Source organism: Phoxinus phoxinus (genome assembly GCF_949152265.1).
Source record: "Phoxinus phoxinus genome assembly, chromosome: 10".
Taxonomy (NCBI): Eukaryota; Metazoa; Chordata; class Actinopteri; order Cypriniformes; family Leuciscidae; genus Phoxinus; species Phoxinus phoxinus.
This window is the reverse complement of record NC_136885.1, coordinates 20414002-20428815: the sequence shown is the minus strand read 5'-3', so window position 1 is coordinate 20428815 and position 14814 is coordinate 20414002. Positions and strand designations below refer to the sequence as shown.

The 14814-nt window shown below is 39.9% G+C and overlaps 1 protein-coding gene across 1 annotated transcript; it reads right to left on the bottom strand.

The window, feature by feature from the left end:
* Positions 1-48: 48 nt before the first annotated feature.
* Positions 49-14586, bottom strand: znf576.1 (zinc finger protein 576, tandem duplicate 1). Its single transcript, XM_079625086.1, has 10 exons — positions 14432-14586; positions 9825-10488; positions 7874-8395; positions 3902-7371; positions 3567-3771; positions 3161-3319; positions 2974-3063; positions 2700-2886; positions 2404-2611; positions 49-1765 (listed from the first exon to the last, which is right to left on the bottom strand). Exons 2-10 carry the CDS (start codon positions 10435-10437, stop codon positions 524-526), a joined length of 6696 nt encoding a protein of 2231 aa, XP_079481212.1. The 5' UTR covers positions 10438-10488; positions 14432-14586; the 3' UTR covers positions 49-523.
* Between the last annotated feature and the right edge of the window lie 228 nt (positions 14587-14814).

Here is a 14814-nt window from a genome sequence, read left to right as displayed (position 1 = left end):
ATATACTATAATCTATTAGGTTACATATTTAAATCCATTAAAGTGTTTATCATAAGTAGATTGAGCCCATACTATACAATTTAAAAGCTTTTATTTCAGACAAATACAATTTTTTTGCGATGCACAATGAGCAGGAACCATACAGTAATGAATTATGAAATGAAAACATCACATTCTAAACATGAACCATTCCTTTTTTTAGGAAATAAAAAGCAAATAATTAATAGAACATGCTCTACTGTTTGCAAAGTGTAAAATACAATAAAATACTGTTCATAAAAAAGAAGATACTTAAATCTTAAAAGTATCTACATAAAAAGAAGATGTAACAATCACAATAAAACATTCATTATACATCCAAATGGGTTTAATTGTGTAACAACTACACAACCTGGACCAGAATAGATATAGGTGGCTCATGGTTTGTCATGAGTCATGGTAAGCAATAACTTAACAATTAACAATTATCTTATTTATGTAAATGAGTAAATGTTATAGTTTAAATGTTCACAGCCTGTAATCCTCATGAAGACCCCTGACTGTGAAACTTCAGGAAACAGTTGTGGTTTCGAGAAATGCACAGGAACACACAGCATTTGAGACAACGCACACGTGATGTTCTTTCACAGCCTCCAAATCTACATTTCCCGGCCTCCTCGCCCTCTGCTAGCTGCTCTGGCCAGTGGCCAAAGCCATCGTACCGTGTGTGTACATCCGGCAAAGGGCTCTCAAGAACCTGAGAATGTCTTGAGTTTGTATCTGGGCCATGTAGTTTGGGAGCAGGAGGGCAGGGGGGTGATGAGTCTTGAGCATCAAAGCCACTAGAGAGAATCAGTGCTTTGGCCACTTCCAAACGAAATGCCATAAGTGATAACAGATCTGTAATATGACTGTAATCTTGCTTATACTGTATCCACGCATTTACCAACACCAGATCGATCAAGTCCCAGAGAACAGAATGTGGCCAAGCACTGACTGCTGAGTTTGTGCATGGAGTGCGATAAAGACTTCTCAAGTCACGGTTAAGATTCGCAGCTTTAATCGCTCGCTCAAAGCCACTGACAAGAGATGTTGAGCGCGGCTTCTCCTTTACCACAGCAGAAAGGATAAAGCCATGATGACATCTGAAAAGTTTGAGTTTTCCATCTGAGCTCACAAACTCGTCACCTATTTGCCCTCTTGCCCCACCAACCTTGCCAGCGCTTTGCACACCCGCCTCTAAAAGATGCTCTAGCATAGAAGGTGTGGAAAGCTCTGGTTTGCAAAGAAACACCACCCCTTCATTTCTGTCTTTACCCCTAGAGACCATTTTCTCCACTACATTTTCTCTATTGGAGTCATCTGCACTCAAGTTGAAGTCCACAACCAACCCTCCACCACTTATGACAACTGTGTGAAGTAATGAATGGGTTGGGTGTCTTTGAAAAGGAAGGGAGTAATGGTCGACCCCATAGCTTCCATTTCGCTTCAGTGCCCGACAACCGACTTGAACTCTTCTAATCAATGGCATTACCTTCCACAAATGATCTGCCTTTGAGTTTGCACAATTATGTGCCTCCTCGTTACTGTGCACTTCATTACTCTGTCCTGGCTGGTCTCGATTACTTTCTTCAGACTGCTGATCGTTACTCATCTCCATGGAATCTCCACCAGAGCTGGCCAGCTTCACTTTACAGGTGAGCTCACAGAATCTTGAAGCCGTCATGGCATCGGAGATCAGAGGTACTCGTGTGCAGTCTTCCCAGTAGAGCTTTGTACTGGGAAACTTTGTGGTAGGAAAACAGAGAAAGACAGTCTCATTTTAGTTTATGAAAAAGTTACCATAAGATACAATAAGATAATAAGATGGTGACACCACTGATCTAAAATATTTTTTTATCATTATATATATATTATCAATATAGGTCATATACATTTAAATATGAAATATTTTATAATTACATTTAAATTAACCATATGAAAAAAAATATTATGTAAATATTTTTTAACATCACCATTTTAAAATCTGAACTTGGAAGTATATTTTCCACAACTTAGTCATGGCAAATAAATACAATCAAGAGACAAGCATTGTTAAGCATTATATATATACATATGTATATATGCACACTTTTTAAACCTTGCACTGATGCTTAACCCAGGAAAATAAAATGAGCAATAATTAATTAAATAAATGTAAATCATTCACCATGTAGGGGCGAGGTTTTTATTCAAGGCATTTGACAAATTCACTAAAAACTGTAAAAATGTGTAAAACATAGTCAAAGCCATTCATATTACATGTTTTCTTAACCATTTGACATCTTTTTTTCCATGACTAAAATGTCAAGGAAAATGTTTGTCATCATCTTTTGTGAATTATAAATTTTTCAGATGTTGTCATGGACTTGTGTTATAACTAACCTTCAGAGTTCCCATTGCAATGTGGATTCCCACATACTGTGCAACTTCTTTTTCTGTGACAGGGTTTGGCAGTTTTGATGTTTCCCTTGTACAGACAGCAATTTCATTCCACGTGTCCAAACTAAAATACTGATTAAAATAGTTAATGGGCTTCCAGTTGAGCTGTCTTTCTGGTTCTGTGTGCCTTGTTGGAGAGGCACCCATGGTTCTAAAGAAGAGATAAAAACACAGCTTTTAAAGATTGATGGCAGCATTTTGGCATACCTGGTATCTTATGTTACGCCAACAACACTCACGTTCTGCCACATCTCTCTGTGCCATTTTGATGTACTGTATCATTACACTGTATTCCATGGTAACAGGACATCACAATGGTTTCAGCTTCTGGTTCAGAATGGACATTATCGGAATCATCTGTATCTGAATTATCAGAGAGAAATTCTAGAAAGCTCTGGGTTCTCTGCTGTTCAGCACTAACATCACCTACAAAGACAATATAGCACATTCTTAAACTGAGCTTATAGAACAGACCACACATCAAAGCATTAACCTGGCTATTCTTTTATTTACCCTCTTCAGAGTTTGTGTGCAGATGTTGCATGTCCATTTGTACCGAATCCACCCTGATTTCCTCACATTCTTCAATTCCAGATGAAGCCCCTATGTATTACGACTTATTAGTGATAACATGCAAAACAAATGTATTTGATACTGCAAATAATTCCAAAGTAAATAAATCCAGAATTTTGTCCCCCACCTGCAAGCTCCCCTGAATCTAAGCATGCATGTTCTGCATGAGGAGGCTCCACTAAATGTTCCCGCTCTTCCTCCTTAACAGGATAAAATATACATTGCTTGCTGTAGGTCTGCAAGGGCACTACATGAGAGTCAGAAGAGGTGCCATCTCTGTTCTTATCTGCAAGAGGAATAAAAATGATTTTTTTAATAGACAAAATGTTGCAGAAAAGGTTAATGAGAATACATTTAGTAAAAAAAGTATAGGGCTGTATTGGCAAAAATAAATAAGTAAAAAATAAAGAAAACAAACAGTAATAATGTTGTATGTAACATCAAAGTAATATGAATAAATACAAATAAATAACACTGCTGTATTAGAACAGAGACTAACAAATAATTAAGGTCTAATCATTTTAGAAACTGACCTTGACATGCAACACGGTGAGGATCTGTAGGCTGGCGTGCCTGAAACATCTCATTTGTAGTCGAGTGGTCTTCTGCTTTCACAATAAACATCTGTATTCCACGCATGGTACAACTCTGAGCCAAATTTGAAGAACGTTCTTCTATTTTCATGTCAGAAGATGTGTAAGCTGAAGTCACTTTATTAGCGTCCAACTTGGAGTTTGCCTTTAATGAGAATACACAACACACACATACAATCCTTTACATGACACAATATATAAGGGGTTTAAAAGTTATTATTCAAATGTTGAAGGACAACATCTAAAAAGTCTGAAAAACATGCAGAAACCCTCACCCGTCTAATCTGACTCGGGGTGTTTGGATTTTCCATATTTCTCTCACGTGCTGTCAAGTATTTTTCCAATATGATTCCAGGAGAGCTGCCGTCTCTAACCAGATCTCTAGATGTCTCGAATGATCCATCTTCAGAGTTCACAATGTCCATTACACTCGTGGTAACAGAGTCCAACTCAAAAACTACCTGTTCCTCAGGAGCCTCCTCAGAAGACGATGGTTGACAAGTTTCAGAGACATTAACTACATTTTTGTCCATTTCTTTGCTCTTTCTCTCTGGAGTATCAAGTACACACATATGATAGAGCACTTGGCATTCTTGTGGATCCTTATTTCCTTCAATGTCCTTTTTACTTTTGTTATCTGTGCTAGTTCTTCTTCCAACCGGTTTCTTGCCCTGGCTTCTTCCAACTCCTTTCTTACCCCTTTTCACAGAATGTCCTGCCATCACTCTTTTATGATCATCAACTCTCCGTACAAGTACCTCCTCTTCTTCTTGCTTTATCTCTGGTTCTGTAAGAACTTTTTGAGTTAATACTTCATCAGCATCTCGTGCAGACTCTTGAGTCTGAGGACTTGGATTGCTTTCTTCATTTTCATGCTCTTGAGAGACACCTGAAATGTTATTTATCTGAGTGTTATGGTTCTCGTCCTCATTTTGGTCTCCAATCAAGACTAAATTGACACCTATGGGCAGTTCTTCTTTAATTTCTTCCTCCAATGCATCTTTGAGTTCAGTGCAAGAAGTTTCTGTGATGGTCCCAACCTCATTACTCTGTTCTTTTTCGGACACACTCTCACTAGCATTTTCAGGTAGCTCCTGGGGCACGACACTTTTGACTAAGGCTGGGGTAGACATCTGTAAAGGGATTTTGCAAACTTCTAAAGGATTTTTCTCAGGAGGTTGCTCAGGTTCAGGAACAATTCCTTCGATATATTTGTCTCCTTCTTGTTGCTTTCCTTCAACACCACCAGAAGCAAGTGTCAAAGAAGGAGACGGACTTAATGCTGGGAATGATAGTCTTTCTCCCACAATCTCCCCCACCTCAGACTCCATATCCCAATCTGTTGCAACCTGAATTTCAAAGACATTAGGTGAAATACGCTTTTCATTAGGACCAGGTCTCATGACTCGTTTTTTAACAACAACAATTGTCTCATCCGGAAAAGCCTCCTTTCCAGCGGAGTGCCAGGACGCCATGTGTTCCTGTAAAGAGGACACTTCGGAGAATGTCTTCCCACAGTCCTGGCACCCAAGAGTAAGTTGAGAATATGGAGGGCTCAATGCAATTTCCTGGTCTATTTTTGTAGGCGCTTTGCGTTTCCGTACAATTTTGGGCTTTGTAGACACAGAACCATGGCTGTTCTCAACAGAGGACATTTCAAAAGACAAGGGCTCTCCGTGATACTCCACCAATTTATTTTGAACTGATTTAGCTTTCTTTTGGTGTGCTACATTCAAAGATTTCCTAGGCGCTTTTTTAGTTTTTTGCAGTACCTTTTTATTGTATTTGCTTGGGGGTGATTTCTCAAGTTCAGTAGCATCCAACTTGTGTACCTTCAGCTGAGGCTGCTTGTGGCCTTTTAATAAGAGCAGAGCTTGTTTCTCTAAGTGAGGCACGTCGGAAACATCAGGTCTGGATTTTGCCTTTGTGACCTTATGCTTTGGTACTTTTTGGCAATTCTTCTGAAAATTATTATTTTGGGTCTTTCTAACCTTGGGTTTCTTGGGACAATCGTCTTCAGGTGTTTTACCCTGCTTCTTTTTCTTTTTCACAGGTACCAGTGTTTCATCTCGTTGGACCTCCTGGACAGACTGTGCCTTCTTGAGCAAATTGTTCTGATTCTTAATTTTTCTCTTCTGAAGTTTCCCTTGTTGTGCTGCTTCTGGCGCCACCAAAACAGTGTCTGTTGTTGCATTATTCAGTTGACCCACTGACTTCACTGCTACTCCTGAAGGAATTTCATTCCCCTTTACTTTATCTTTTTGCACTTTTTGGTTAAAATCCAATTTATTGTCCTGCTGAGAAAAAATAGGCACTTGGTTTTGATCACTAATTTGCTGGTTCTGTTTTTGTTTGATTTTAGATGTTTTTATTACCTTCGGTTTAGAGGATTTTTTCTTCTCGCTTGGTCCAAATTTGACAACAAGCTTTTTGTTTTTTGTCTTTTCTTTTTTCTTAGTAATCACTTTTGATGAATTATTCATTTTCTTGGTAGATGCTACCTGGCCATCACATACATTACTTGCTTCCGTAGTCTCTAATTTGTCAGCCAATTGTTTCTTAGATCTTTTTTTCTTTGCTGGAATTTTCTTCTGAACAAAAGGGCAATCCTGTAAATTTACTCTAGTCTGGTTTGGTGTTGGCACAGAGCTTTGTTGAAGGTCAATTATAGTGTTGTTCTGCACAGTGTTGAGTGAATCCGGCTGAGATTGTGATTCCATCCTGGATGGTTCTTTCTCTGACTCAACTTGGTCCTTTTGAGCTTGGAATTGCTGAAGTTCTTGAGGCTTAATTAATTTGCTTATATCACCCTGTTCACTCACTACCTGTGAGTCTGATTCCACTGACAAGTCTATTGAATCTTGAATTTTAGTAAGACATGCTGTCTCTGCATTGGTAACTGTCTCCTCAGACATTACTGTGTCAACCGGAACATTGTCCTTCTCCATTGTCCTCTGATGAGAATTTGCGGTTTCAGGTTGAGGAATTAAATATGGTTCACTGTTTGTTTCTGGAATATGTTCCTCTGCTGTATGTGACAGTTCATGAACAGAGTCATTCTGTGACGCTTCATACTGTAATGTGATGGTGTTTGCTGGTGTTTGATCCAGCAAAACTGAAGTTTCAGTCTGTATTGGTATAAGTTCAAGGTGAATTTCATCCATTTGCATGTGGGCCTCTGTTTGTGTCAGTTTAACAGGTGCTACTTGGGTCTCTGAGTTTTCTGATGAAATAATGGTTTCCTCTTGTGACAGAACAGTTTCCTTTTGTTGCAAATCTCCCATCTCTGCTGACACTTGGAGGTTAATTTGCTCTACTTTTGAAGGGCCTGTGTCAGATTGTTCACATAGTGTTGGCTGAATGGTTGATTGAGTAAAATTCACATGTAATGGTTGCATTAATGGTTGTGGATGGGGTAACCCAAAGCTTTGTGGCTGCAAAGGCAATATAACCAACTGATTTACTTTCTGTACATTTCCAAGTTTCTCAATTAGTCTTTTAATTTGCTCAGCATCCAGCTTGTCCATCTGCGGTGGTGCTGGTCCGAGGGTCTCGAGGAACAGAGTATGCGGTTGTCCATTTGCTGTCTGTGTCATAGTAAGTCCAGGTGGTTTTGGTTGTGGCACCAACAAAGTGCTACTTTGTGACTCCTGAGAGTGTTTATTTTTGATGTGAAGAAGATGTGCTTTGGAAGTCTTGAAGACTGCATCACACTGTGAGCATGGGAATTTTCGCTCATTTGTTCCTGCAGAAAAACAAAATTAAAAGTATAAATAAATCAAATGGTCAGCACAGCAACATTCTCATTTAACAAGCCTTCTAATCATGTTTTATTTGTAAAAGTGGTATTTTATAAGTGATGAAAGAAAAGTATTATTAGCAGCCCTGTCTAGGCTCTGCCCCGGTACGGTTCGTTAGTCTGGTTGTTTGATGAGAAAAAGGTGAATTGTAGTTGCAATAACCGCGTTAAGAATCCGTACAGCTATTCTGCTACTCAGAACTGAGGAACAATTGATGATGGCACGGTTTGTTCTTCGGCTGACCAATCAGAGGACAGGGGCGTTTTATTCCCGCCCACGTGCCGAGATCAAATATTCAAACGGTTTGTTCATTTTTCTACCCCTAAATGAAAAATCTAACTGAATTCTTGTTTTTCATAAAAACAAAAACAAAAACAAAATTATACTTTCAATTTATAAAAAAATAAACACTGAATGAATGATACACGTTATGTTTTGGTCATTTACCTTTAGTTCTCTTTTTCTTTGAGGTGGTTGAAGCATTTGTCTGGTCACCTTTGGTATCTTCTTTGTGATGTCTTTCTAAGTGGTTCTGAAGAGACTTGGATGCAGAAAACTTTTTACCACAGTGTTTATGTGAGCAAACATACGGCTTTTCCGCTGTATGTACCCGTTGGTGGTATCTGAGCAAAGTAAAGGTTTTGAAAGGCTTGTCACACTCTGAGCAGGTGTATCCATGTTTGCTGTAGTGAATTTTTTTTTTGTGACTTGTTAGCTCACAGGATTGGTAGAAGGCCTCACTACAGAACGGGCACTTGAACCGCTCGTTACCAGTGTGTGTGCGTTGATGGGCCATGAGCTCTGTGGAGGAGGTGAAATGCTGATCACAAACATAGCATGTAAAGAGAACATCTCCCAGCATGCACTGCTGATATTCTGCAGGGTGGCTCATTTTAAGGTGCCGATCTTTGCTTTTGGAGTCACTGAAGATGATGTGACATTCTAGGCATTGTAGTGAGAGCTGGGATGCTAGAAGTCAGTGTGATAAAACAAAACATTGCATGTTAGAAAAGAACAAATAGCTAGAGCAAACAAAATTGTACTTGACTTCAAACAGACATGAAACTTTTGTTATAGACTTTACTAACGCAATTGTGACGTTTTCTAAGTAAAATGGGTATTGAATAAAAAAATAAAATGTGTAGGATGTGACTTGATTTTATACATTGGATGCATTGCATATTGGAAGGGATTCAAGGGAAATATTTGAAAATGTTTGGCCTAACTGCAGCAGAGAGAAGTGAATCACAGAAAGAGCTAGTTAAAAAAAAAAAGCACAATTTAATTCTTCAAAATAAGACCAGTATCGTGCATTAAAGGTGCAATGTGTATTATTTCTGAGGATCTATTGACAGAAATGCAATATAAGATCCATAACTATGTTTTCAGTGGTTCTATAAAGACCTTACTTAATGAACCGTTATGTTTTTATTACCTTAGAATAAGTAATTTATATCTACATAAGCGCGGGCACCCCCTTCTATGAAGGTCGACATATTGTGAAGTCATGTTTCTACCGTAGCCGACAGCAAACAAACAGCACTACAGAGCGCGTTTCGTCACTAACTTGAATGAGAAGCAGCAGAATTCCGCGAAAATGAATGACCACAGATATTGTTTAGGACAAGAGCCGACGGAGGGTAAATCTGCTTCGAAGAAGAGGAAGTGTGATGAAGCCAGAAAAATAAGGGAGAAACGAAGGCAAAAATCACGGGTCAACATCAGTGTGGCTTTTCACCGATGGAAGGGTCTTATGAGGGAAAAAGGCTTTCAAAGCAACGCCGAAGTTGCCTTTTTTCTGCTGGATAGGTAAGGTATTCCAACTTTAACAATGCAAATGAAAACTGTTGTTTCATAATGTTCGCATTACCTAGAAGCTAGCCATAGACACAGTGAGAAGTGACTTTTCCCTTGTCAGTGGTGTAAAATATGTAGTTATATTGTTTCATGTAACTTAGCCTAGTTCTTCTCCCTTGCTGTGTTATGGCTTTGCTATGTGGGGATAAATGTGCTGTTTACATTCGTGAGACAATCAGCTGATTAGTTCTATTGACCGTAAAACACTAACGTTAGCCTACAGCATAACAGCTCATATTAGCCAGCTGAACTTTTACTAATCTTCTCCCTTGCTGTGTTGTGGGTTTGCTATGTGGGGAGAAATGTGCTGGTTGCGTCGGCCACCGTAGCTTCTCCTTCGAGTTTGAAAAGGGAGGGATATCATAGGCAGTAAGTGACTATCTGTTTGCAATTTGCAAATCTCACCACTAGATGCCGCTAAAAATCACACACTGCACCTTTAAGGAAACAATATAAATTTTGATTTCACACATTTATAAATATATGAGGACCATAACAATGGCTTTTCTAGCAAAACACACATAAGTGTAGAAGAACTTACAGGTGAGAGGTATTACTTTGGCCATGTCAAGTTTCAGAGGGTTAAATTTGTCCTTCTTTGGAGGGATGTTCTTTCTGTCTGCATTGTGTGCTGTACCTCCAGTTGATGATTTAGCGTTGGCACACATTTTTGGTATTTCATTAGAGCTCATGGGCTCTTCAGGCACACAACTTGCAGCATTAGAGTCTGATGAGCCAGATTCGTTGAATGCACGCTCACATTCCACCTCTGTCACAGTATCTGAACTCGACTCAGCCAGACTTGACTGATTTTCACAATGCAATCCTTCAACATCAGCAGTTTCAACTGTTTCCTCTATAACGGCTTCAGGTTGTGTGCTGTCATCTTGTGTTGCCACAGGAAAAGCACAATGCTCCACTGTTTCCTCTACGGGGGTTATAGGTTCTATTATTGGTGGTGCTGGGACATAGAGGTCCAGTTTCAACTCAAGACCACTGGTTTGATCGGTTCTCTCTGTAGCCTCTATTCCATATACAGTAATATCTAATGGTGCTTCCAAAGGAGACGGGTGGTCTGAAAGTGAAAGGTGCTCATTGTGCAGATTTGCTTCAGGAGCAGATGGTTCACTGAGTGGGTCATTAGCATGTTCCATGATGCTTAACTTCTGATGTGAGACAATTGAACTCAGATCTCCAAAGTTCTCCTAAAATAGAAAGAAATTATGCAGGTTAACTAATGAAGGTAACAGTACATAGGTTACATGGTACATAGATTGTACTATGTAAATATCTTTAATCATTAGCATGGTACAGGAAGTGTGTCTATTAAGCACAGTCATCATAATTAAGTTTCTTAAAGATATTGAACACTCTTCTAATAAAGTGGGACTGTAATATTAATCTTTCATCTAAACATCATAAAGTGACAAAATGAAATTGCTTTGTAATTTCAAGGGTGGATTTCCTGCAGGAGTTCAGGCTGCAAGACTGCCGAATGACTAAAGAAACGTTGTCAGCAAGATGGTAGAAAACTGTACATTTCTTGTCTATCACCACCCACTGCTACTTATACCAACGACAGAAATAAGCGCAGTTACAATAGCTCAATATGTGGGAGAACGTTGCTATAGAGAGTGACAATATTGTATTGCAATAGGTAGCAATTCAAAGTCAATACCAACTCAAAACTAATTAGCACATCATTTGTAATTCAAAAGGACAAAATATGGTTATGCTTACACTTAATAGTAACAAAATAGGTGTATGAGATGATGATGACTTATACCATTAATTGTACCCGTATTAATCAAATCAGCATATATGTCAAATGTTACCCTGAGAGAGAGAGAGAGAGAGAGAGAGAGAGAGAGAGAGAGAGAGAGAGAGAGAGAGAAAAGAGGAGGCAAAGAGAGAGAGCCACAAGAAAAGGACCCAAAGACTAAAAGAGGCCCAGAGCATAAAAGAGACAAATCAATAGTTACAATCTTCTTTTATCCTTTCCCTGACCATGTGACTTTAACCCAAATGTGAAACGTTCGAAGTGACCAATAAGGTAATTACAATTTCCCTCATTATACTAAAGGTGTGACAATTCATAGACCCCCGTCGTACACACATCACTATCAGCCCCTCTGTGCCTTTGGGAACTCCAAATGGTCCTTGTGGTAGAAAGAGGGGGTGGAAAACAGTAAAGCATTTGTCTTTGTTCATTTAAAATATCTTGGATTATTTTCAATCCTACACACAAAACTGCACAAATGTATTACAGTTATTATATATGACATGCAGCAGCATCCATCATTTAACATTAACCAAACATAAGTGGTCAGTTAAAACTTTTATTTGCATGTTTCTTTAACCTTGCCATGGCGGCCTCTGTCTGTTTTCTCTCTGCTACTGTATTTTTTATGGCGATGCATCCAACTCTCTCAGAAACAGGGCCTTCTATTTTTTTATATATATTCTTTTATTTTCAAGCCCGGGTGTAACTCCTTAATCAGAAAATGCAATTAAGTAAAGTTCATGAATTAAAAGTATAGATTTTAGGGATGTTCCGATCAGGATTTTTGCAGCTGATCCGGACAACTTGTCGGACATTTCTTGTAATCACGATCGACCAACACCAATCTAGATCATTCAAGCTTTATCTAGGCTAAGTGATATAAGCTCTCTGTTGACTGTCACTGTTAACTTTTTTTTTTTTTGATAAAAGTAATACCACAGATGTTGCCTTGGTTAAATTATTTACAGCAATGTTGTAATTGTTGTTATAAATAAGTACAACAGATATACATTTTACAATTCAAATTTTAAAAGGACTTTTAAAACAGCGCTTATACAAAACACTATACTTTGGTTATTAAGGAGCCTTTATTTAACCCAAATAAATGTCTTTCTTCTGTTGTGCACCGGCACGGATACACCAACATGGACACACCGCCACGGACACTAGCACAGAAAACAAGCACAGACAACGGCACGGACACGGAAACCGGCACTGACACGGACACTTGGACGGACACACCAACACGAAAATACCGGCATGGGCGCCAACACGGACACACCGGCATGGGCGCCAACACGGACACACCGGCATGGGCGCCAACACGGACACACCGGCACGGTCACCCTCTCCGGCATGGACACAGGCACGGACACTTGGACGGGCACCAGCACGGAAACCGGCACGGCCACACCGGCGGCACGGACACTTGGACGGACACCAGCACGGAAACCGGCACGGACACACCAACGCGGACACACCAACGCGGACACACCGCCACGGTCACCCTCTCCGGCACGGACAGTGGTATGGGCACTGGCACGGACACTTAGACAGACACCGGCACAGAAACCGGCACGGACACACCAACACGGACACACCGGCATGGTCACCATCTCTGGCACAGACACACCGGCACAGTCTCCGTTATGGACACTGGGACGGACACGGACACTGGGACGGACACACCAACAAGGACACACCTGCACGGTCATGGTCACCGTCTCCAGCATGCACACTGGTACTGACACTGGCACGTACACCGGCACGGACACACAGACACACCGACATGGACACAGTCACTGGGACGGGCATCAGCACGTTCACCGGCACAAACACCGGCATGGACACCGAGATGGAAACAGTAACCAGATGCTGTTCAACAGGCTTTTAGATGTGCGCTTCGGGTGTATGTGCTCAGAAAAGTGCATGTTAGAACAGTGCATCAGTATGCGAATGAAATGTTTAACCGGCAAGGCTTTAAAGCACATGATAATGAACTTTTGTGAATTGCAGTATTGCAAGAGTGTAACTCAACCTCTGCATGTGAAACTAGGTCGCATTGTACAGTATGTTAAGACGGAGGCACCAGAACTGCAACTGATAGAATACACTGTAGCACGATACTATGATATTTCTTCAAAAGCAGATTGTGGAGACATTATAATCTTATATATAATCATTATAAACAGATTTTTTCATGAATATACTGTATGAGTTAACCTGAAGAAGAACAATGCAGGTAATCACATGCGCTCAGTTTCCTTGTCGCTGTCTGCTGTGTGTGTGTTTGTGTACCCTTTAATGATCTACAACAAGATAGAAAGAGCTTTGCCTCTGGTGATAACCAAGAAAATATTTAATAACTACAATATAAATGTATTGCTAGAAATTACAGGAATAGTAGAAAATGTTGGTCAAAAATGTACAATTACACAAACTTGACAACTGCGACTTTCAGATCCCATCTTTAATTTTAGCTCAACTGTCACGGAATGGAAAGCACTGGATTGTGGGATATCAAAGGCAGCGAAGGATACATCAATGCTGCCTTCCAAAATCGTTTAGATGAAGGTATTTCAGGAGACAGGAAGTGAAGCTAACATTAGATACAGACGTGCCTTGATGTCTTCCTACCTTGGAATGCATACTCCGAATGCAGCATTTTTTAAGGTTTCGGGCGCAGCCTGTGATAGTTAAACTAAAAAATAAAGATGGCGTTTGAACGTTGATGTTGGCAGCGTATACGATCAACTCCTAAATTAATCAGTGTTTTTAATCGAATCGTTTGAATGAATTAATGTTTTAATGATTAAAAAAAAAAGTTCTCTTGTCGCCACCTACTGGCGCATTAATGTTAACTTACAGAAAGAGTCAATGAACGATCCCCACCACTAATTACCCCTCCTGACAGCCTTTCTGGAACAAATACAAGCAGAGTAGGCTAACACAAACAGCGGAAAGTGATTTTGGACAAATTAATGTAGAAGTCATCTACATCTAGGTATGGTGTACGATACAAAGAATCCAGTGCAAGTGGATACTGATGATGTCACAAATCTGCCGTCTATGAAGGTACATCACCACTAGGTTTTGAGACACAGCCCACTGTGCAGGGTTAAAATAAGCTAAACAGCGAAGGAAAGGGAAGTCGAAATAAACACGACTACAAGAAAATGGCTGTTTACTCTCACGCGTGCAGTGGTTATATTCTTCAATGTTTCGCTAATATGCGGCTTTGCTGTTCTAACCCATTGTGTGCAAAACTGCCGCTTATATGGCGCGTGTCTGTGCGTGGTTGTGCTCAGAGCCATAAAGGCATGACTGCATAGCTCTGTATTAACTAATATAAGCTTCAAACTCACCGATTTAATTTTTTTCTTCCTCCCAGCATCTTTCCAATGCAGTGTTTTCTTGATAACCCATTGGTTGCGCCTTTATCTAATGGGCTCTATGCGAGATCGCCATATCACAACACTGGGCTGCAGGTTGTGTGACGTCACGCAGAGACTCTATATGTGGGAGTTGTAGTTCACAAAAATAGAATAATGTAGTCTTTGAAATAAAAGCTTATTAGTTCCTCAGAAAACAAACAAACAAAACAAAAAACTCGGATGAGGCACAATGTTATTTCGTGGATAGGCCTATCGGAGGATTTTATAGGACATTGCGGTCACACAAGCATTTTATGAATTTTGCCAAATCAAAATGTATTGTGCACTGTCAACTGAGCAATGTTTCTACAACT